Source organism: Pocillopora damicornis, chromosome 12 (assembly GCF_964200805.1).
Source record: "Pocillopora damicornis chromosome 12, jaPocDami1.2, whole genome shotgun sequence".
NCBI lineage: Eukaryota > Metazoa > Cnidaria > Anthozoa > Scleractinia > Pocilloporidae > Pocillopora > Pocillopora damicornis.
In genome coordinates, this window is record NC_142681.1 from 2,509,711 (window position 1) to 2,533,589 (window position 23,879).

The 23,879-nt window shown below is 38.2% G+C and overlaps 1 protein-coding gene across 1 annotated transcript; it reads left to right on the forward strand.

Annotated features, from left to right (window-relative positions):
* Positions 1-876: 876 nt before the first annotated feature.
* Positions 877-19,087, forward strand: LOC113686027 (HEAT repeat-containing protein 6). Its single transcript, XM_027203622.2, has 28 exons — positions 877-1,230; positions 2,027-2,140; positions 2,731-2,871; positions 3,511-3,626; positions 4,711-4,828; positions 5,271-5,366; positions 5,842-5,920; positions 6,813-7,278; positions 7,718-7,775; positions 8,178-8,288; positions 8,837-8,913; positions 9,354-9,498; positions 9,831-9,930; positions 10,410-10,734; positions 11,043-11,127; positions 11,789-11,866; positions 12,447-12,587; positions 13,048-13,116; positions 13,974-14,152; positions 14,343-14,439; positions 14,596-14,659; positions 15,093-15,169; positions 15,648-15,725; positions 16,280-16,333; positions 16,882-17,049; positions 17,674-17,808; positions 18,324-18,372; positions 18,709-19,087. The coding sequence occupies exons 1-28, from the start codon at positions 1,069-1,071 to the stop codon at positions 18,861-18,863; spliced, it is 3,537 nt and encodes a 1,178-aa protein (XP_027059423.2). The 5' UTR covers positions 877-1,068; the 3' UTR covers positions 18,864-19,087.
* The last annotated feature ends 4,792 nt before the right edge of the window (positions 19,088-23,879 follow it).

The following is a 23,879-nucleotide window of genomic DNA, read 5'->3' on the forward strand; positions in this document are numbered from 1 at the left end:
TTATCTTCTTTTTTCCTTCTGCTTTTTTTGTTCCATGAGCAGTTTTCTTTTTCGGGCCACTTTGTTAATTGTTAGTTATATTCTAAATGCTGTAGTGTTTTCTGTTTCTCAGAAGTGGCCTGCAAAGACTCTTTTTCCTTAAAATAGAAATAGTTTTTTTCTTTAACCGTTTTATGTATTTTTTTTACCTCTTTTCTTATTTTTACGTTTCTTATGTATTATCCATTTCAAGCTCGTCATCCTTCGATAGGCTATTCCCTTATTTTTGTTTCAGAATAGATAACAATGATGATAAGAAGAATAAAAATGGAAAAGTCCGCAAAAACGCATTTTTCTGTGAACGTATTTTATTATAGCTGTACCTATTGTAGACAGTGTGGATAGCTGTACCTACTGTGGACAGTGTAGAAAGCTGTACCTATTGTAGATAGTGTAGATAGCTTTACTACTGTAGACAGCGTAGGTAGCTGTACCTATTGTAGACAGTGCAAATAGCTGTACCTACTGCAGACAGTGTAGAAAGCTGTACCGACTGTAGGCAATGTAGATATATGTAGCTATTGTAAACCGTGTAGACAGTTTTACTGTACACAGTGTAGATAGTTGTACCTTCTGTAGACAGTGTAGATAGTTGTACCTACTGTTGACAGTGTAGATAGTTGTACCTTCTGTAGACAGTGTAGATAATTGTACCTACTGTTGAGAATGTAGATAGCTGTACCTTCTGTAGACAGTGTAGATAGTTGTATCTTACTAATCAACACAGTGATATGTCTTACATAACAGTTCTACAAATTGAAACAACAATATAGCCCAGTATACACCCCTTTCCCCGCCCCTTGCCCAAGCAGTAGTCCCAATGAAACAGTGATACCTTGGTCAGTGGGTGTTCGTGAAAAAGTAACATGGCGGCTAGTTCGGGAAAGATTGAACAATAATATTTATTTCGGAACTAAGCACGTAAACAAGGCTCAAAGGCGATCGATTCATTTTTTTTTTACAGGAGAAATATCACTAAAAATGTATACAAGTTGATGATATGAGTTTCCAACGTGAGAAATAGCTGAAATGTCTTATGAAGATGACAAACTGTGCTGGAAAGACGCGGCTCGTAGGATTTTAATACTGCAGGAGTCGTCCTCTGACGGACCATTTAACTCAAACCTTAACGTTATACTGGACGAACTGAATTCTTTGGATTATGCAACAAGTGTGGTGGACAATGAAGAGGTGAGTCGTTTTCTCATTGGTATTTTATTTGTATTGATATATATATACACCACTAATTGGTTCATAAATATCAAGCAATATTAAAAGAAAATAATGATGAATTATTCTTTAAGAGGCATCAAAAGATACGCGGAAATCTCTTGATTTTCCTCCTAAAAGTTATGTGTAAGGCATTTCACAAGCAATTGAATATGTAGAATGATGCGGGACAGCAGCTGAGGTCGGTTTTTCTCATTACATCCATTTTTTTGAGTACTTTTGGGTTGCTTAGAGCTTCTCCATTGTTAAAAATTAGATCAGATTGATCCCCGTGGTGTCTGTGTGATCTGATGCTTGGATGCAGAAGGCCTTAAAAAGTTGGCAAATTGTTTACCAGCATTTTTATTTCTGTCATTGGATCAGGGATGTGGTGGGGTAGAGGCAAGTTCATTGGATTGCTGGCTGAGAGGCCAAGGATTACAACCTAATACAGTTGGTGTGTTGTGTTCTTGGGGAAAGAGACTTAACTTGACTGTGCCTCTCTTCCCCTAGGGATAAAAACGAGTTCTGGTATACGGCTAGTCAGAGAAACTGGACTAAATTTTTGGGAGGGAGGGGAGGGGGTTTGGCTAATCTATGATGGACTGGCATTCCATCCATACATGGTAGCAAAACTCCTAGCCACTTTATACCACAGAAATTAGGAGGAGCTCAGTGGCTTGATGAGGCAGTTGACTGGAGAACAGACTTTCCCTTTGAACCTTTTTAGTTGGATAGTTTAGTTTAATTTTTATGATAAAACTTTTGTTATTTCCAGAGTGCTTTACAAGTACTGTGTAAATGTTGTACACTTATACAGTCAGGTGGAAATGATGACTTTCTCAGCACAAAGTTCTGTCAACTGATTGTGAATCTGCTGGCAAAACAAAAGGTATTTAATTTTTTACCCAAAGTGTAATTCACCAAAGAGAGTCATTTTGATCTGTTAACTGATATTTCTAGTGCTCAGCTCTTAACACTTTACCTGTAGTATTTTCATATTTTCAGTTGAAGCAACTTTCTAGTTTTCTAAGTGTCTATCTCTAACCCTAAGTAATTACTTTTATTGTGCATGAATTCAGTAATTTGAAATCAAAAGCTACTACAAATGAAGTGGTGTATGAGGAAATCTGCAAGCGTGATCTGATATACTCCTTTGACCCTTTTACTCCTAGGATCTCATCAGTAATTCTCCTTACTGTCTATCATACAATTCATATGATGTTAGTTCTGAGAATTTTGTGTACGATCAACTAATAATCCCCTAATCAGTATTCTTCTTTATTCTCATCGACTGTCTGCTTGATAATGTATTGATACTTTAAGGAGAAGTTCTTTCTAGGTTACTCATGGGATTTAAAGAGTTAAATAATAGGAGGTTCATGTAAACCCACTGGACCACCTCAGTATACAGTCCTGTATTGATGTTTTTTGTGTTTATTTCTTCTTTGTGGTTACATTGATCTTGACTTTGAATTACAGGTTGGCCTCAATCAAGAAACACTGAATCATCTCGCCAGCTTCCTTATTAACTGCATCAAGATTTGTAAAAAGTGGACAGTACTGAACATTTTACGAGCTTTAGGATCTACTCTTTATGAAAATGGGTCACTCTGTGAACAGGTATTTGATAAAAGTATGGGTGAAGAAATGAAAAAACTTATTGATTTTTATGTGTGTCAAGGTAAGGGGCAAACGTCATTGTGATTTAGGGTTGTTTTACTCTTAACCTAGCTTTCATTACCCTTAGAGTTGGACCGCAATGGAAATCATTTTTGCAAAATCATGTGACACTTTTCGAGCATAATTTGTAATTTTTGATTTACTTTTGTTGGAAAACCCAGGAAACCTACAATCAGTATCAAAATTAGTTGACAGATCCTGTTTGAAGAGTCCTATTTATGAGTAGAATAACAATCCTGTCTCTACCACCCTCTAAATCATTGATAAGGTTCCCCTTCCCCATTCAATGTTGCCTAAAGGTTCATGGAATCATGATACAACATTGCTTTTGAGGGAGGGGAGGGGAGGGGAGGGGTGAATAGGTTAACTTAACAAGAGGAAAAGAGATAAAATTGTAGTAAAAGTGAGTTAAAAATGTTAATGTGTGAACATTTCTGTCGCCGATTGTAGATTGGATTGGTCCATTGCATCTTTCCCCGCACAATAAAATTCAGGACATGTGGGCATACCTTAAATTGTTATCTAAGGGTGTGAAATATAAGTTCAAAGTTTATACTGAAAATTTCATCTCTGTTTTAGTTTGGCAATAGACTGTTAGGTAAAGGTGGGGTGCTGGTGAACCTGTGCAGGGACAAGTCACAGGAAACCGATGTTCTCTGTAGTACTATCCAATGTGTGGCTAATATATGCATGAGGTATTTCATCCTGATTGGTTAATTTTTATTCACTATACAAAAAGATGAACTAATCTGCACTGGGAAAGGGCTATCTTATCACAATAATGGCACTGACTTTGCAATTTGATTGGTCAATATGACCCTGTTTATAAGAGTATAGACAACACTGCTTGCATTAATGTGTCATGCAATGCCTTTATCAGCTCTCAAGCATGGATGACTTGGAAATTTTGACGTCAATATTTGGTAAAAAACAAATCAATAGTGATTAAGCATGGTTTGCACTCTTATTGACAACAATATTTAGTTATCACAGTGGTCAAAATTTGTTGAGGACTCACTCACCTTGTGAGCCCGCAACATTTTGATCATTGTACAGACCACACTAAACCACTTTCGATTTGTTAAGTAGAATGATGGTATCTCAAGGGTATTCATTAACCCTTTAATTCCCAAGATCTAACTAACTTCCTTCTGACTGCCATGCATTTCTTTGAGAATTAGACAGGAAATTTTGTCTTTTATCAAGATAACATGGTCAGGATGACAAACTTTTCAATTCTCATAACCTGTTAACCAAATAACATATATGAATCGTGAGGAGAAAGTACTTGTTAATCACTTCTAGACATTAAAGGGTCAAGAAATGTAGTAGTAGGAGAATTGTGTCGAGTTATGGGAGAATATTCTTCAGGTTTGAATAAAAAAGGAGTCCTGAAGGTCACTGAACTTTAGCTGAAGATCGAATTGTCTGATTTCCCATGCCTATCAAACACCCTTTACTTTAATCATGAAATGCTTGAGTGTAACTCGGCTGGTAAAGAAACTTGTGTGGAACTTTAGTGGCAAGTAACTGACATACTTTTACAAAAGTTTGCTGCAGATTTTTGAAAATTATTCACTGGGATTTAAATTGATTGGTGTTTTCCATGATTTTTAATGGTCTTACTATTGCCAATCTCCTGAGGCTTACCAATAGAGCATCTAGACTAGTAGTCTGAAGTTTGTTGGCTTAGTATGGATACCACTGTTCCCTTGAACCATTCTCATATAAAAGTAATCGTAATCTCCAGCTTTTATGTGATTTTGTTTTAAACACTAGGTCATCAAATGGATTACATTTGGATGATAAATTCATTGCACAAGCATTCAATCTTCTTCTGGATCTTCTGCAAACCTCAAACCCAAACTCATGTAAAACAGAGATTGAACATTTTAGGGTTAGTGTTAGTTTTTTTTCTATTGAAGATCAATGTCATTTTGTACACCAAAAATTATTGTTTTGGTACCAATATATAGACTTGTTAGTAAGAAAAAAGCTACAGTGCCTATGACATGACCAAATGAATATTCAACCTTTTGACCCCTAAGAGTGACTAGCCTCTAATTTCTCCTTACAATATCACCCCTGAATCACACGTCAAGGTCATGAGAATGAAAGAAATGATCACCAACCTAAGAAGCTCTCAAAAGTTAAAAAAAATTCTTGTTGTCGGCTCCATGAGAACAGTATGAAGAATATACATACTGATTTAAGGGTGTAAATGGTTGATACATGTTTTTAGAATTTTTAACTACAAGTGATACATGATCAGATACAGAGTCCTATTGGACTCATTCTCACCTTCAAACCATAAATTCCTCCCATTATCTTACTTTCAGGTCATCAATGCAGTTTTGCGTGCTTTGTTAAATGTTCTTGTTCTCGGGTGTTCAAGTCAGAGTTATGATCTTGGACCTCTCTTGGCAGCTCTTAAGGTAAACTCTGACACATAAAAATGGCTACTTTACTTAAAGAACTCTTACTAACCTAGTTAGGGGTCGGCACTTTAAGTTATGGATCAAGTATTCCCACTTGGTTGTGGCCCATACGAGTGGAAAAAACAAGGTTGCATTGCTTTTAGTAAAGATCAAGAAAATGAGGATAGTAAGATATTTAGTTTATCTCTGGGTTCAAATAGAGGGGTAAGATTTCAATTCAAACAAACTTTTGAATGTAGTGGCCCTACAGTGAAATACAGCCTGCTAAATTGACCAGTCATAGCACATGTGGCAACTGAGAGATAAAATTATAATACTCCATACAATCTCATTGAGCTGAAGCACATGGTAAAAGTTTCTAGATATTGCATAAGTTCTTTCAATGTGCTCATATATTTTTTCTGGCCTCATAATGGCCCCGAGTGTAGTTCTACTATTTTTAAATTAAAATTTTTCTATACTATTTTTGTAGAACTACATGTTTTGTGGCTTGCCTGGCTACAAACCAGTGAAAGCTGAGAAGAGGAACCAGCAACCAGAGGATCAACCAGGTATCATAGCTGAAATTTCTCTTTGAGGAAAGCACTTACTGTACTTAGTTACATAGAGCCCTTGCCATTCTAGTGTCCATGAAAGTATGTATGTAGGCACACTGTTTTCTTGAAACAGAAATTGTATAGAAGGGTAAGGATAAATGTCAGTGGTTTTTCCTTGGACATCTTAAACTTTCTCTGTGGGGGTAGATGAGCTGAAACAGAGCATAGCAGAGCAGGGATATAGAAGCTGTGAGTGCCTGACAGGAACTAAAGATATGCTGGCAAAGAACTGTTATGGCAGGACTACAGTGGGTCAGTCATCCCCTTAGTTCAATTTTGTTACTCTGGAAACTGACTTGTTAAACACTCAGAGGAAGTATGGGTTTGCTAGAGGTTTTCTCCACTGCTTTGTGATATTTGATGCATGGAAAGCAAAACCAAAAGAAATGACAGAGCTACAATTCAGAAACTTGGGTTAGAAAATTTTGCATGTTGTCTAATTGTGATCTCTACAAAATTTTCCATGGGTGTGCAGTGCCGGCAAATAGCTCTCTGTAACTTTATTTATTTGTATTGATAGTTAACCATTACTTGATTAATAAATAAATCTAATTGCCAAATGAAGTAAAGGGAGTAAGGTTGAATTAGTACATGCATGGGTTCCTCTTCTTCAGAGGAAAGGATCATTGTAATCTTTGACTAAGAAATAGCCAATGCCCCAAGAGCTGTCCAGCTCTAACAAGTATGCTTCCAAACCTTTGTTAGACAACATTTTTCAGATGAGATGATAGTACTACACTCTCCAACTAAGTGAGGAAAAAGTGCCCTCCTAAGGGTAGCTGGACTCTGAAGTTATGGAATTACATCTTGGGTTCCACCTTAATCTGATTTGTTCTTCTCTCTACAGGGATTGAGCCAGATGATTTATCTTCAGTCCATTTAGACACAATACCCCAAAAAGATCGTACCTACTCTGCCCTTAGCAAGAAGAAAAAGAGACGCTCCAACAACAAAAAATCGAAACAAACTGCCTCACCTGTGGCACCCAAGCAAACATCTGTTGGTAGCCTTTCAACAGAAGCGCCAACACAAACATTTGCAGCAATGAATTTACATTATAGTTTGAGTAAAGAGGCTGGACACCAGGAGGACCAGTGCATTAGTCTCAGACCCAGAAATATGCAAAGACACACTACACATTATTCCAGAAGTAACAATTTTACTCAAAAGAAAGACAGTGCAGCTATGAATATGAACACTCTTGATAGATCAGGTGCAGAATCATCAGGTTATCACAGTGCATCAAGCTTGTCCAATGCAAGTTCTGACTCAGAATATTCTGATAGTGAGGCAGGACAGACAGCAAGGCTAAGGTACTGCTAACTTCACAAAATGTTTTTGATTGTACATGTACAAGGTATGGTTGCCTGCCTATTGTACTTGAGATCAAAAGGTCTTGGTTTGCACCCAGCTCAGGGTGTGCTGTTGGGAAAGACACTTTGTTATCACAGTGCTTATCTCCTTAGGGTATAAATGAGTACCAGAGAACTGCAGGGGGGGGGGGTGGGTACTAACTTGCCTCTCTTTCAGTTTGAGCTACAATAATAGTACTCACTCCATGCTACAGAAACAGACAAACAGGGATAAACTCCTGCAGCTGTGGATGATAGACTTGTATTGAGACCTACTTTTCCAAAGGATCTTGATTGGGAAATGAAATATTAAAGAGATAAAATGCCACAGGAACCTCTGTTCACAAAATTAAACTCAATTGCCCAGTGAATAGTTTTTTCTAACAAGAGCATTTTTCAGGTCTCTAACATTGAAAGTTCGGCTGAATGTTCTTCTTTGTCTTCAGGCTGTGATTAAAGTAAGCACCATATGTATCAATTTGTCTTTGTATCTGTTTTTTTTATTGTAATATAGATTGGAATAATTTTAAATTGAGTGTTCATCGTAATCCAAGGCTGATTAAATCTCATTGTGTGATTGCACCCCTTTATCAACCAATCAAATTCAGCAGTAAAACCAATTGGATTTTGGTCACTCTCCTGTGATATTTGTTTTCTTTGTGACAGTGTAGTGAAATTGTTGGAAGAATTCAACATCATGGCAGGGAATCAAAAGGTCAAAAGATGATCAGAGATTTTCCTTGAGCCCAATGCATTATTATTATTTTAAAAAACAAAACAAAATAATACAAAACAAAGAGAGTCCAAGACTACTCTGAGCAAAAATCTTCATGATTCTCAAGAATATTTTGGTTTTTCAGAGCACAGACAAAAAGATTCTGTTTGGATACTGGTCCTCATTCATTCCTGATAATACAATGTCAGCATCATGGTCCCTTTTCACAATAATTCTGAAGGATCCCACTCCAAAGGTGGGCATATTTTCTATAAAGTAGTAAGACACTATAGCAGTGTGGGATGCATAATCTCAATCTGTTTTGTTTTAGTGTTGTTGTTGATGAGGATTACAAGGATAGTGATGATGGTAATAAAGTCATGAAACCACAGAAGAAAAAATAATCATGACTGTATGAATGTAGCTAAAGCTGAGGATGTTTGGATTTTTTAACAAAATTTTTTACAAGGTATAGAATGTAGCCTGGCTCAATAATGAGTTCTCTGTCACTAAGTCGATGGAGCAGCTGTGCATAATATCAGATTGTTAGAGATTTGAGTTTTAAGAAGGGACTCAGATGTATGTTTTTGTCAAATGCATGTGACGAATGTTCAACATGATTCTTTAAAATAATTTTATATTAACTGGGACAAGATTAGATTGTGGTGAACATAATACTTTTTTTAAACTTTGTTTTTGTTGGACTGGATTGTTGGACTTACATAAATGACCCTTGAGCAGGTCAGATGAATTTTTGGCTTTAAAATTGTTGTGATGTTGACACTGTTAATTGATCTTTTTCAGGGCCGAGCTGCAGGTGTAACTGTCCTCATGGACTTATTGGATGGTTCAAGACAATTCTTGGTGGCTGCTGAAGAACGGTACATAACTATTTCATTCCTAGAATGTTTCTCTGTGTCATCTGCTGTCTTTCCGCAGAGTTCTTAATTTTTCAAGTTCAAGATTAAAGATGTTGATTTAAATAACATAAATGTTTAATGCATAATTAGGCTAAAAATAAACAAAACGAAATACATTTTAACTAAAAAACGAACAAACAATCACAGGTTTTCGTACATTTAGAATGTCTATACGAGGGGAATACTTTAAGTTTCAAAGTGAAAGAGATGATTTTCAGAGCTAAGAATATTAAAGAATCTAGGCCTTCAAAACAGATGTTGTTGAAATTGTGACTTTCAACTACTAGATGAACCTTTGGCAGTTTGCAATTTGTTTAAGGATTTTGTTTTTATTTTTGACAATCATAAAACTACTGAATGAAAATCATCAAACAGTTATTATTATTATTCTTTACTTTCAGAGAGCAGCATAGTAGTTCACCGTCATCGCGACCTTACACTTCATTCTCTGCGAAACTGAGCGGAATTGTTCATGAACTTCACAGATGTCTGCTGCAAGCTTTAGTAGCAGAAACATCAGCTACTACTAAGGCCCAGATACTAAAGGTAAAGTTTTACAGTTAACAAGTATTTTTTGTCTTTAAGAGTGTACACTTTGACTGAGTGTTGTCAGATCAAAAGCAATGTAATCTCAATAGCCAATCAGAACGGAGGAATATATTTTAAGGGCCAATAAGAACTCAAAGTAAAAACGAGCAGTGCCTAGAGCGCGGGAAAACGCAAGTGACTAAGTGGTCTTGGAAAACATCGTGCCATTGTGTTATTTGCCTTTTTTAAAATGAGCGCCACACCTTATTTTAAGGTCTGCATCATTATTACTTTTAGTGTTATGTTTAAAAGTTGTTGTCCTTACCAGCTCTTCTTGTTTGAATTTTTAGTGCCTGTCCCTTCTAGTGCTGAACTCGCCATACAACAGATTAAAGGAAGGACTAGTCACCAAAGTTGTCAGACAACTTCGGCCTTTACTTTTCCTTAAAGGTATGCTTATATTGAAAGGATTCTCGACTGAAAAAAATAAGCGTACTGTGAGAACCTTCTTTAAACGAGAGATTTAAGTCGATTTGTTGAGTCAGCTTTATAAAAAAAAAGTGTAAAAAAGCTTTAAATACCTTTTTTCAAAGATTAGATTACAGGAATGGGGTCGGGAAAAAACTATTGTAAGGAGCCAATCAGAACTTAGGTATAGAGCACAAGGAGCCAATCAGAACTTAGGTATAGAGCACAAGGAGCCAATCAGAACTTAGGTATAGAGCACAAGGAGCCAATCAGAATTCAAAGTCGATACGTGCAATGAACCTCAGACGCGGAAAACGCGAGTGACCAAGTAGGATTTTTTGAGAGTATAGCAACAGTTTTCTTAACCAATCCCTGAGTATAGTTTTGCAAACTCATTGTGGTCCACAATTAAATGAACATTTTACTCTTTGACTTTCTTTCTCTTCTTGTTTAATACTCAGATCCAAACCTACAAACAGCAGTGTTATCTTGTCTAAGAATGGTTGTGTGTGTGCACACCCCACTACAAGAAGTGGTTGAAATAATGAGGCCAACCTCGGAGGAAATCAGCACAGGGAATAGGACTGTATCTGGAAACAACAGTAGTTCTGCCCATGACATAAGTTCAGTTTATGTGAAACCTGATTTACAGGTTCCACTCGAGTCTCCATGGCTCATAAACTGGTGTGTTAATACTATAAATAGGAGGGAAAATTCATTGGTGGTGCGATTGGAAGCCTTGCAGTTCATGGGATCCTTTGTGAAGAGCTATGTCTTCTTACTCAGGTAATTGTACTCACGGGCGTACGAGAGGGTGGAGAGGGAATTACCGGAGTCTCGTTCGTGTACCTTCCCTCCCCTCCCCTCCCCCCACCCTCCTCCTCTTAACTAGGGTGAGGAATTTCAAACCGTTCTTTTGCGAAATTTGGACTTGTTCAAGGCAGTAAATAAGCCGTGTTTTAACACAGTAAACGATCAATATGAGGTATATCAAAAAAATATTGGCAATATATCAAACCTTGTGGTTGACGGATTTTTAACTCTGCCTTCCTGGGTAACTACGCCAACTACGATGTGATTTTTCCTCGTTGCAGTTCCAGTGTGGTAGAGTGTCTCAGGAGTCTGGCATGTTCATGTTTAAAGGATGTGGATGTACCATTTACACTGTCTGCTATGAAGGTGATATAATTTTGTCGATTGTGAGCACTTTTTAAGCGGGTTCTCAGGTCCTTTGAGATATCAGGACAAAGTGCTTACTACAATGAAACCTCCGTTTATGGAACATGTTCAACCCTTCTACCCCTGAGGGTGATAAGAGTCTAATTTCTCCCACCAGCATCACCCCTTAGATCAAATATTGAGGTCATGAGAAAAAAGGGACTGATCGCGAACTCAAGAAGTTCTGTATTGTTCAACAAATTCTCCTTGTAAATACATAGGAATGTATACAGAACAGTATGGAGAACTTACATACTGATGTGAGGGTGTAAAGAGTTAAGACCAGGAGAAGTGTACTCCCAATAGAGGTTTCCCTTCAATATAGGAGCGTTTTTTCTGCTGGGAGTAAATTCTACATCCCTTGAGTAGAGGCGTCGACGTATTTGTTATTGCGAACCTCTCCAGGATTCACAACAATGCAATAGTGCGTAGCAAAAAACCAAAGGTCCGGCAGAATTAGAAGCTTATAAGAACTGATACACTTACGCGTTTCCCTGTTTTTGATCATGCATTCACGAAGTCATGCGTTTTAATGCTTCTGTGAGGGTTAATTGTGAATTTGCAGCTCTATGTGTTCATTATTGCTCATCAAAAACGATTCAGTAGTTCTTTTACCCTTCAGTTTCTAGAGGAAATCGCGCGGGCGATGTATGCTGACTTTTCAAGCCACGCTGATAGGAGTGCAGTTTCTAAAGAACAGGTTAGCTCAGTTGTTAACCCCATGAGTGCATTAAAATTAAAGTATACAGCCATTGTGTTAAAATGAGGATTGGTATAATTTGTTAGCTTTTAAAAAACTTCCATTGTAGTACTCATATAGTTTGGATGAAGGCGCAGTGACCTTATGGTTCGTGCACTCGAGCACGGGGCAAGGTGTCCAGATTTCAGTGTTACTGGCGGGGTCATTGTGTTGTGTTAATGCGCAAGTCTCGTTACGCCAGTGCCTCTCGCTACTCTAGAATGTGAATGGCTACCCTGCGAACTGAAAGGGAAACCCGACGAAATGCCAATGGGGTAGCCTGCGACGGACTAAGGTCCCGTCGCTTTATCTTACAGAAAGTAGGGCTACTTGACTTGAATGCAGAGTTTTTCGTTATCAGTAATTTTTACCGATTCATGACTCCATTCTTGAGTTTACCTTACAGTTTTCACGTGTTGTCTCTTTTCTCTCCGACAACTCTTCCAAATAGTATTTCTAGTAATTGTGTTTGTTGTTCTTCCTCTCTCAGTTGTATAATCGTGTTTTCGGTAAATTCGTTAGTTTTATTTTATTTCTTTAGATTTTACAATTCTGGCTCAAGTTAATGGACGGTCCTCTGATCACTGTGATACAAGAGGGAAGCTCTGTGTGTGCTCCTTCATGTAGTGCTGCAGTTGATTGCCTGTCCAACATTGGAGCTGTCATCTTTAACGAACTTCCCGTAAGTTTACTCCGATAGTAATGTAATAGAAATCATAAAATCCCTAGTTCTTAAGCCTAGGTTTTTCCAACTCAAGATAATTGACACTAAAACTGGCTTCTTTCTCTGGTCAAGCACTGTTGTTTACCCCCTCTATTTCGAACCTCCGGGTAGTTCACACCAGTTATCTTTTCACGGACAGGTTCGAATATCAGTACTATACCCCTTTCATTACAAAATTAATGTTGTACAAGATATTTTACTCTCTATGAGCCTCTTTACACCCAGGGGAGTAGATGGGTACGGGGGGGAGGGTAGCTTTCGATGGGATTGGCACCCCCATCCAGGTCGAAAAGCGATTCTCGTAGGTAGATTTAGCAGGTGGCCATTTCTGGTGACTTTGCATCTCTTTGTGTGAATACGTTAAGACTCATACCATTTTTAAAGTGTATTTATTTCCTGATCTCTTGTTTATTTCCAGGTACACAAGCGTATTCTTTGCATTACCCTACTACTTGGTTTGTCCAATGATGAAGACAAGAATGTAAAGGTGAAATGTAACAATGTAGCTTCCCTTATTGTTTACCCAAGGTTTGAAACTGTTTAAAACTTAAAAAGCAAAGAGTTTAACCTTAAACTCTCAGAAGTGATTAACTTGCAACCTCTCCCAGAAATATCCATACATTATCCAGCAAAAAGGTAATAAGAGAACTTAAACTTATCACTCAGAATCGAACGCTAAATTCTCGTGACCAAATTACAAGGAACTGTGTAGCAGCTAGAGGGGAGAATTAACAATCAGATCTTGGGAGTTAAAGAGTTAAAGAGTTTGAAATAGACCAAGTACCTTAGTGGCCAAATGGTGAAAGTAGTGGCAACCTCCTCGTATCTAGTTACAGAAGGTTAGAAAATCCCCACTGAAGTTTTTTTTTTCGGTTAGGAATCCTCTGTGCTTGCAATTACGTAACCTGCAAAATGTAAGATTACGCAAGAAACAGTAGCTTGGCAACGTATCGTAAACATGGATGCGGTGATTCCGTCGTTCTACCGTCTTGCATTTGATAAGATAATCTGACGCACTTCAAGTTTTCCACCAGAACTAAGAGCTCTTTTAAATTTAAATTTTGGTACTGTTTGATTTGTACTATATTTTTTTCCGGCATGCTTTGATTTGTACTTTCACCGAGTCTACGTGGCCTGCGTGTAAGGTGGGGACGGGGTGGGGGGAAGGAGAGGAGTTATGAATTGCAGTCCCCTCTACGCCATTCTCTTTGAACGAAGGCCACATGCGCTGTTCTTTTGCCCTTGCGCAGTTTGAGCTTAAAATAATTCATTTCTTCATAACTAGAGGTAAAATAAACACCTTCAACCTGTACTGACTTCCTCGCCGTTTATCTCATGTCTAAGGCCTCATCAGTACGTGCCCTGGGTGTGTTTGTTCTGTACCCTTGCCTGAGAGATGATGTGCTGTTTGTAGCAGACACGGCTAATGCCATGCTCACAGCCATGGCTGATCCTAAGATAATGGTACGGATGAAGGCAGCCTGGTCGTTGGCTAATCTCAGTGACTCTCTGGTAACCAATATGTAAGTAAAACAGGAAGCTTCTGTCTGGTTTTGATGTATACTTGTAAATCTAGGTCCGACCATGCTTGTGGCCTCTGCTCAGAGTTTTCAAATCGGTACAATTTGTCTTTAAACAGGATATACTTGTTATGTAGCACGAACTGTTGCGTTGCGCTGCATTACGTTTATTGCGGTACGTTTTATTTTTCAGGTCTTGTGGAGACACCAGTTTTATGGAAGATTTTTCAGACATGTTGCTATTGAAGCTGTTGAATACTTCTATTACAGCGGCGGATGATAACGAAAAGGTGAGTATTTAAGGATGAACACACGGTTTAGAAGATCAAATTGTATTACAACAACCAACTACAATAAAAAAAAAGTCACGATTTAAGGAAAATATTTTAAGATTCACACATTGTGACATATTGGCCTGATTTTTTTTATTTTCCAATGTGTTTCAGGTGAAGTCCAACGCGGTCAGAGCCCTGGGAAACTTTCTCCGCTACATCAGGATGTCATCTTTGGGTAAGAGTAAAAGATCACTTAAAGTACTTTGGAGAAATCTTCAATTGATTGTCAAAAATATTCTGGGATTGCATTGTTTTTACCATCGCAATCAATACGCTCTGTGATTACTCAAGAAAAGTTGCACCACTTTGTAAACCAATCAGTGCAAAATTAAACAAAAGTGCGACGCGGTAAACTCGCGTTTTCCCGCGCTTCAGCCGGTTTTCTTGTTTTTGCTGTGAATTCTCATTGGCTCCTTGTGATGATTTCCTCTATTCTGATTGGGCTTTTTATGGTCACTGGTTGAGATAACGACACTCAATCGAAAAACGCTTGACTGTACTCCGTGACTGGATTATGCAAGGTGTGTTATACTGCAAGGAAAAAATCTTTGTGGAGAAAACGTTTGAAATATTTGTGTTGTCAATGGTGATCTGATTTCTCATTTCAGATAAACCAGGCTTTGTTGAGGCGGTGGAGAAAGCTGTGCAAGCGCTGGTGAGAAACGTCGGCTCAGGGCTTATGAAGGTGAGAAGGTAGTCATATCAGTGTCTCCAGTTGGAATGATGACAACGAGAACAGTAGCGATGGTGTTGATAATGACGATTTCGATGATGATGATGATGATGATGACGGTGCCGATGGTGACCCTTTGACAGAATTATTTTAAGTCATGATGACAAAAATCTCGTTTCCTTAAAGGATCGGAACGCAGATGAGAAGGATAAACTTCAACTCCTTGGAGTTATTGTTTTGTGGTCTCCCTCTGGGAGTATGAATGATCCCAGGGGCACCTTAACTTAATCGTCAGGACAACCTTATGAACCATAGGGATAACCCACGATCAATTAACCCCCTCCCCCCCCTCTACCTGATGTAGAAGCGTTGATCCCATTTTGGTTAAAATACAACTTCTTTGGCTTTTGGATTTCAGGTTAGGGTTTGTTTTCGTTATTTTTGTTTTATTTCTTGACTGTATTTGATTCAAACTCTCCTTGGTTACTAGGTTCGCTGGAATGCTTGTTACGCCATTGGCAATGTGTTTCGCAATGCTTTCTTGCCGATCGGCACAGCACCTTGGACGGTTGGTATTTTTTTAATATCATTATCTGTCTTTTGTTTTACCAATTTACCAATTTCAATACATTGCTCGATGAAAAGATAAGGAGAATACAAACTATCTTTCCAGTGACATCATTAGTCGTGATCCACCATGACACGACATGGAAAAATGTTCGGTGATTATCAAAGGAGCCTCGTCACTATATTTTGTGTCATTTTCTACGAAGTACAACCTGCTTTCAAGTTGAAGAGGAATACAAAATGTTCGTTTGTTTAGAAAGACAAGCACAATGAAGACAATTTTAAACTTAGAGGGAATATGGAGGGCGAAGTATGGTGAGGGTCAACACAGATGGACATTTGCTAACTTAGCAAAAATTTAAGGGTGTGCTCAGTGGGAGTAGCTCCTTTGAGGAGAACCAGTATTTCTCGTATCTTTGGGTTAACATACTTGAAAGACTGACAATTTTCTCTGAACCTCTCTAAAGTACCCTTCCCCCCCTAGAAAACTTCCTTCCCTTCATTACTTTTTACACTGAGACACTAAAAATTAAAAGTACTTTTTTATCTACGTAGGCTGAGATTTTCACTGGTTTGGAAAATGTAATTCGCGACTGCAAGAACTTTAAGGTAAGTTCTACAGGTAACTTGTGGTAATTGGATTTTATGATGCAAACTCACGATGGAATTTTGTATCGAGACGAGGCTATAGTAAGCTGTGTAAAGGGAGTAAGTTTCTAAAGAAACTGTGGTGCTGCGTCGGTGGAAGAGTATAACAGGTAATTTAGTGTTGACAACTGAGTTGATAACGTAAATTGGCCACCGCAAAAAGTTTAAAGGCTGACGTTTCGAGCGCAAGCCCTCCTCCAATCGCTCTGACGAAGGGCTATCGCTCCAAACGTCAGCCTTTAAACTTTTTACGGTGGCCTATTTACGTTATCAACTCAGTTGTCAACACTAAATTACCCTATAGTAAGCTGTTATTGCGAAAAGTTGAAAGTAACTCATCTATGTCTTCACTTTCTAAGATCGATCTCGTAAGACGTAAAGAAGCAAAACTTAGCCAGACGAACGCTTGATACAGTGCAGAATAATATTTATGCGCAGTAGTAGTCGTTGATTCCTAATGCAGACCGTCTGTGCTTTGACTTGAGTAAACTCTGCCTGATTATTTCCAGGTTCGAATCAATGCCGTCCTACCCTTGTCAATTCCCCCAGAGAGGCGTTACTATGGAGGCGTGACTCTGTATTGTCGAATTTTCGCCACATTGATTGACGCCTTGAAAGGCACTGAGAAGGTCACGGAGTTTAGCGAGTTCAAATACAGAGACCATCTGAGGCAGCAGGTACGATTTGATTATTCTTAACAATTCTCCATACTGTTTACTATACGTTTCTGATAATTTTAGCAATGAGAATAAGTTGTTAATCAAACAGTATTTCACAGTGGATATTTTTCTTCCTTCTCAACACCTCTATGATAAAAACTGTATCGATTGTAAGGAGACATTCCCCCATGCTCAGCCTTGGTAGCGGTAAGGGTTAACAGGGCACCCTCTTCTGATTCCGAAATTTAATGTTTACAGGTGGTTTGCCTTTCATTATTTTGTATGTAAGGGTTTTTTCTGGCTCGCTTTGGAGACAGGAGCGGTGATGATCTCTCTTAGGCTCCAAATCAAGCCGTCTGAGTAACTCAGGTCAGAAGGGTGTGTTCCTGAAAAAGACAGCGACTTCCAAAATGACCCTCTCTACCTCAAGGGTGCTAGAATGAGGGAATCCGGCGTAGATATTTTAGGGTGTGATAGACTAGCATTCAATCCATTGGAAACCGTTGTAAGCTCTTCCGGTGTTGGCTAACGGCTCTCTGAAGAGTTTATCTTTGATTTGTCACATACTTCTGAGGAGGGTGTTTTTAAGGAAATATTTTTCTTAGTATAGGATACTGATTTTGACACAAATCTATTTGCCAGCTTTGCAATTCACTTTGTCATATGACGCAAATGATGACAGAAGAAGACGCCAGTTCTCTCGGTTCTACGCTGGAAGAAAGCCACGATGCATTGAAAGATTACATTGCAGATTATGTTCGCCACCTTTACACTCAAGTGAGAATTTACTCCTATCAGATGTTAGCTTCTCCCTGCTCTGTTTGGGAGTGTCTAGCACGCGGTACTCTGAATCACTAGATCCTGGGTAGAGCCCTGGCCAAGTCATGTTGTTGTGTTTTTTGGCAAGACATTTCATTTGCGCGTTGTCTCTCTGCACCCTGCAGTGTAAATGGGAGTTAGTCTCACGTGTAGAGTTAACCATTAATTTCTTTCCCTCCTCTCTCTACTCTCCCTTCCCCCTCAGTTCTCCCTTAACACAGGAGGGAGGGGGCATTCAAAGTTTGCATCAAACCTACTCTTTTACTCAAAGGATGTCTTAGATCTTGACTGGACCACGACAGATGTGTTTCGTTTTAGCTCAGTAAGGTCTTTGAAAGTCAGTAAGATATCTACAGTTTTGAAGCAGATATTTAGGTTTCTTATCAATTCTTTGGTCTTCACATAGATAAATACACGAAGTAAGGGAATTTAAATGATCAAAATTTTCGCTTTTTTTTTTTTTTTTTTAACAGGAGTCGTCAATCGAAGATCAAAAGGACGGCAATACAGCAACTGAAAAATGTGAGTAGGTTGAACGTTTGTCGGGGCGCATCCATATCAACAGACAAGTATGAAGGTGTTATCTGAAGAGAAGCAAAAATCATTTCGTGTTATAAGATAAGGAGATTCAAGATTAGACGTTTCATGTTTTAGAAAACGACTCCTCAGGTTGCATTGTTAGACGACCCCTTGTTTTTTGGCAACACGAGATGGTAAAAACAGTGAGCTCAGTTATTTCATCAAGATGGTATATCGCCATCCACTGGTACTCTTTCGCGACTGCTAATGATTGTTTTCAATCGATTCTCACTCTGCTGCTTCTTGTAGACTTACAGGTTACTCCTCTTTTCTGTTTAGTAACCGCTGTACAGGGCGCTCACAGGCGGGTGCATGAGGAGCTAGAGGCATCTATCCCCGCGGTTAAGATCTTGCAAAATGTGTTTGGAGAATGGACTAAGGCTACAGAGACGAAAGATGAAGCGAGGACAACAGAAGAAGTCGAGTCTGCGTGATATCTTAGTTCCCAGTATTCAGCACGAGTTCTTATTGGTCCATGAAGATATTTTGTTAGCGGAACTGCTAAGACACAGAAGGAAAAATAATGTCTTGGTTACGGCGGAACCCAGAGAGAGATTGATGATAAGAAAAAAAACATTTCACTATCGAAGTTAACTTTGTCCCAAAGTTTTGCTACCTTCAGCTCAAACTTGGAATTAAAGAACTTATAAAAATAAAATGAACGTATCGTGTGGAATGTCTTTAACTGGAAGAAGTTTTGTTCCTTCCATTTCATTTGAAATAGGTGGGCATCGGGGAGGGAATTAACTTATCACGCATTGAAAGATCATCTGACTAAGAAAACAGGTTCAATTCTAAACAAAATGGAAGACCTGATCAACGTGGACAGAGTGTACAGAGAAAGTGAGGGCGTGGCCTGGATAAGTAGAACTCACTTATCGGTAGCACGAGAAACGTTTGTAAATCACTTGCCCCCGGCTATTGAGTTAAATTACTTTTCTCGTGCTCCCGACGTCTCTCGTGTCTTAAACACCGGTAAATCGTCGAAAAATTTTCAGCTTCTAAATAATCTTGAATGTTTTCATATACTGGTCGATTCATTTTGTAAATAAGCGGCCGTTTTTTATCCACCCAGTGGCAAGTTTTCCCTTTCTACTCACCCTCTCAAATTGAGGACATGCATTGCAGCAGCTACAAATAAATTTAATAAGATAAAAGAAAGACTTAACGTTCGCAATAACGTCATATTTGAGTCAAAACTCTTCAGCCTTTTTCTTGAGTCGTATCCAGTGGTACGTACTCCACTTATTACATATGACCCGAAAATTTTCCCACCAACCATGGCAAGTTCCCCGCAGCTCAGTGGGTAGAACATTGTACCGCAAAAGCTGTCCCAGTCAAGATGGAGATCCTGTTCCGGGGAGCTTGCCGGTTTTTTGTTCGATTTCTTGTTAAACACTTTTTTATGATTTGTATCTGAATTTTCTCATTTTGTTAACAGCGTGTTGTAAAGTGTACCCTTTATTCTATACCCTTAAATTGACGACATGTATCGAAGCACTACTGAATTTGAACATTATTACATTAAATCACAAAGGTTTTGTGCCGCCGTCATCTTGAAGTTAAGACACACTCTCCTTAGAACCTTTGCCTTTGTTCATTGCAGTACTTTGTCCACCTGTTACATATAATCTTAAAATTTTGCTCTCCTTTCATGGCAAGTTCCCCGCAGCTCAGGGTAGAGCATTGTACCGCGAAAGCGGTCCCAGTCAGGATGGAGATCCTGACACGGGGAACTTGCTGTTTTGTGCTTGATTTTTTTTTAACTCTTTTTATGTTTTTTTTTTCTAAATTTACCATTTTATAGTCAGGAATGTCCTTTTTTATTGGTCTTTTCACTTCAGTGCATTATCGGAGGTTTGCTTCCACTAACTGGTAAGTTTATTCTTTACCTACAATTTCAAATTGAAGACGTGCATCGAAACGTCGCTGGATTTGAACATTATTACATTTAACAGCTGAGTTTTCGTCAAATGTCATTTTGAGTCAAAACAGGTTATTCCTAAAAGTCTTTGCACATTTGTTCTTTGCAGTACGTAGTCCACTTGTTACTCATAAACTTAAAATTTACTCTCCAATCATGGCAAGTTCCCCGCAGCTCAGTGGGTAGAGCATTGTACCGCGAAAGCGGTCCCAGTCAGGATGGAGATCCTGACACGGGGAACTTGCCGTTTTTTTTCTTTTTTTTTAGTTTGACTTCTTTTTAACCCTTTTTTTATTTTTAATTTTTTTAAAGTTTAGTTCTATCCAGTTTCTGAATTGCCAGGAATGTCTTTGTATAATGGTCTTTTCACATCAGTGCATTCGCGAAAGTTTTCTTCTACTTGTTGGCAAGTTTACTCTTTACCTACAATCATGTCAAATTGAAGATATGCAACGAATTTAACGCCACTGAATTAATTTGAACATTTTTGCGTTTAACAGCTGAGTATCTTCAAATGTCATCTTAGATTCCAAACACTTTTTCCTCAGAATCGTTGCGCTTGTTCCTTGCAGTACGTAGTTCACTTGTTACATATAATCTTAAAATTTGCTCTTTAGGAATGGCAAGTTCCCCGCAGCTCAGTGGGTAGAGCATTGTACCGCGAAAGCGGTCCCAGTCAGGATGGAGATCCTGTTCCGGGGGACTTGCCATTTTTTTTTGTTTGATTTCTTTTTTAATCTTTCTTAAGCAGATTTGTACCTTTTTCCATTTGATACCATGATCTTTTCTCAGTTTACTCATTTAATTTGTAACCTCTTAATTGGAAAGTTTACACTCTTTAATTGAGGACATGCATCGAAACGCTACTTAATTTGGACAATTCATAGTATATTGTCATCTTAGGGTCAAAGCCCTTTTGACTGCTTAGAATCTTTGCGCTTGTTCCTTGCAGTGTTTAGTCAATTTGTTGCATATAATGTTACTAAAATTTGCTCTCCTTTCAAGGCAAGTTCCTCGCAACACAGTGGGTAGAGCATTGTACCGCAGAAGTGGTCCCAGTCGGGATGGAGATCCTGTTCCGAGGGACTTGCCATTCTTTTTTTAAATTAAATTTTTTTTTTAACCTTTTTGTGATTTTATGTCTTTTTACTTCAATTCATTAGTGGATACTATCTTCCATTTATTTGCAAGTTTACCCTTTTCCTACACTTTTAAGCTGACGACATGCATTAGAACTCTACTGTATTTGAAAATTATTACATCAAACAACAAAGTTTCAGAAATAATGCCATCTACGAGTAAAAACCCTTTTTCCTCAAAATCTTTGCGCTTTTTCCTTGCATTACGTATTCCACTCGTTACACATGATCTTAAAATTTACTCTTCAGTCATGGCAGGTTCCCTAGAGCATTGTACCGCGAAAGCGATCTCAGTCAGGATAGAGATCCTACACCGGGGACTTGCCTTTTTTTTTAATTTTATTTTTCAGTTTTTTTAATTGCCTTTTTTCGATGGTTTATTAATTATTTTAAGGAGTCTGAAGTGTTTTTGTATACTCGTCTTTTCACATCATTACACTAGGAAAGGTTTACTGTCAGTTTGGCAAGTTTACCCTTTTCGTACACTCTTTAATTGAGGACATGCATCGGAACACTGCTGAATTCTAACATTATTAAATCAAGCAACATATTTGTTGTAGTAATGTCTTAGAGTTAAAACACATCTTCCTCAGAGTCTTTGCCCAGTTTTACCTTACAGTACATACTGTTCTTATTACATATAATCTTAAAATTTGCCCTCCCTTCATGGCAAGTTCCCTGCAGCTCAGTGGGGCGGAGCATTGTACCGCGAAAGCGGTCCCAGTCAGGATGCAGATCCTGACACGGGGAACTTGCCGTTTTTTGTTTTTTTTTTCTTTATTTTATTTTCTTTTTCAATTTTTTTATCTTTTTTTTTAATGATTTATTAATCTTCTACCAAGCTTTTAAACAGTCTGAAGTGTTTTTTTATACTCGTCTTTTCACATCATTACACTTGGAAAGGTTTACCCTTTTCCCACACTCTTAAATTGAGGATACACAATCGAAAACTGCTGAAATTTAACGTTATTAAATCAAGCAATAAAGTTTTTGTAGTAGTGTTATCTCAGAGTTAAAAAACACGTCTTCCTCAGAATCTTTGCCCATTTGTACCTTGCAGTACATACGGTACTTGTTACATATAATTTTTAAATTTGCTTTCTTTCAGCTCAGTGGGTAGAGCATTGTACCGCGAAGGCGGTCCCAGTCAGGATGGAGATCCTGTTCCAGGGGACTTACCGTTTTTTTGTTTGATTCTTTTTTAAACCTTTCTTTATGATTTTTGGATTATTTGTTTGCTTTCCCATGGTTTACCTCGTCTTAAATACTCGTGATGCCTTTTTGTTTTCTTTTAAAATTTTGTTTCAAACACCAAAAGATAAAGGGGTCTCTTGAAAATTAAACAATCTCTTTGAAAGCGTGCACAAAATAAACAAAACCACACCCAAAACTGTGACGTATTTGCTACCGATTGGTTGTTCGTTTTGATCCATATTCAAGAAAAATTCCAATTGCACCTCATTTGAAACTGTTGGCGGCCACGTCAAGATGTCAGGCGAGGCCGGTCGTCTCCGATATGTCTCTGTCAAAAAAAAATGGAAGGAAACGCCGAATTACTTTACTGAACTTCAGGAAACTAAGCGACCGGTAAGTGTATTAAATTGCACATAGGAGTCCTGCGCTCAACTCGAGGGAAACTAGTAAATTTAAGTATAAATTTAAGGGTTGCCATGTGCGTTTGGGATTTTGCCTCGAGAAACTTTTCAAGCTTTTGGGAGAGCAATAGGAAGACTTGCGCAAATATGCTTTCACAACAGCCCTTTCAGTTTTACTTTCGTCATGACCTTTAAACCCAAATATTACGACAAACACTCTAAGTTCAATCACAACTTGAGTCCAGAGTCCGTTCAATGTTTTGTGATGAGACATCACACTTGTGCGATAAAACGTGGTGGGAATAATCAAGGAATTTCTTTCATCTTCCGAACGTTATCTTCCTTAGAAAGTCACTTTTAAACAGAAACCTTTGAATTAATATACAAATAAAGTTTGTAAGAATTAAGGGTAAAATTTCTGCGCAGCCCCAAACTACATTATGCATTCAGTTCTTGGATAGAGAAAACAATAACAAAAACAATACACTGCCATTGGGAAAACAGATTTGTTTTATAATAGTATGGGGCTGTGCCGAAATTTTACCGAATCAAGGTTTTTTTACTATGATGCTAAATTTCTTATTTTTTGTCCCATATTCAGACGTAAACCACAATGAAGACAACAAGTTGAATAAGCACAACAAGCAGAATTTACAAGCGAGAATCAATGGATTGTCAAGCACTGGAGGAACGTCGTTAAGATAAGAATTTTATTTATGTAAAACGCCAAAATAGTCTGAAAAAACGGTGGTTTGAATGTCAAGAGAGGATGCAAAATACGGAGTTTGGAGA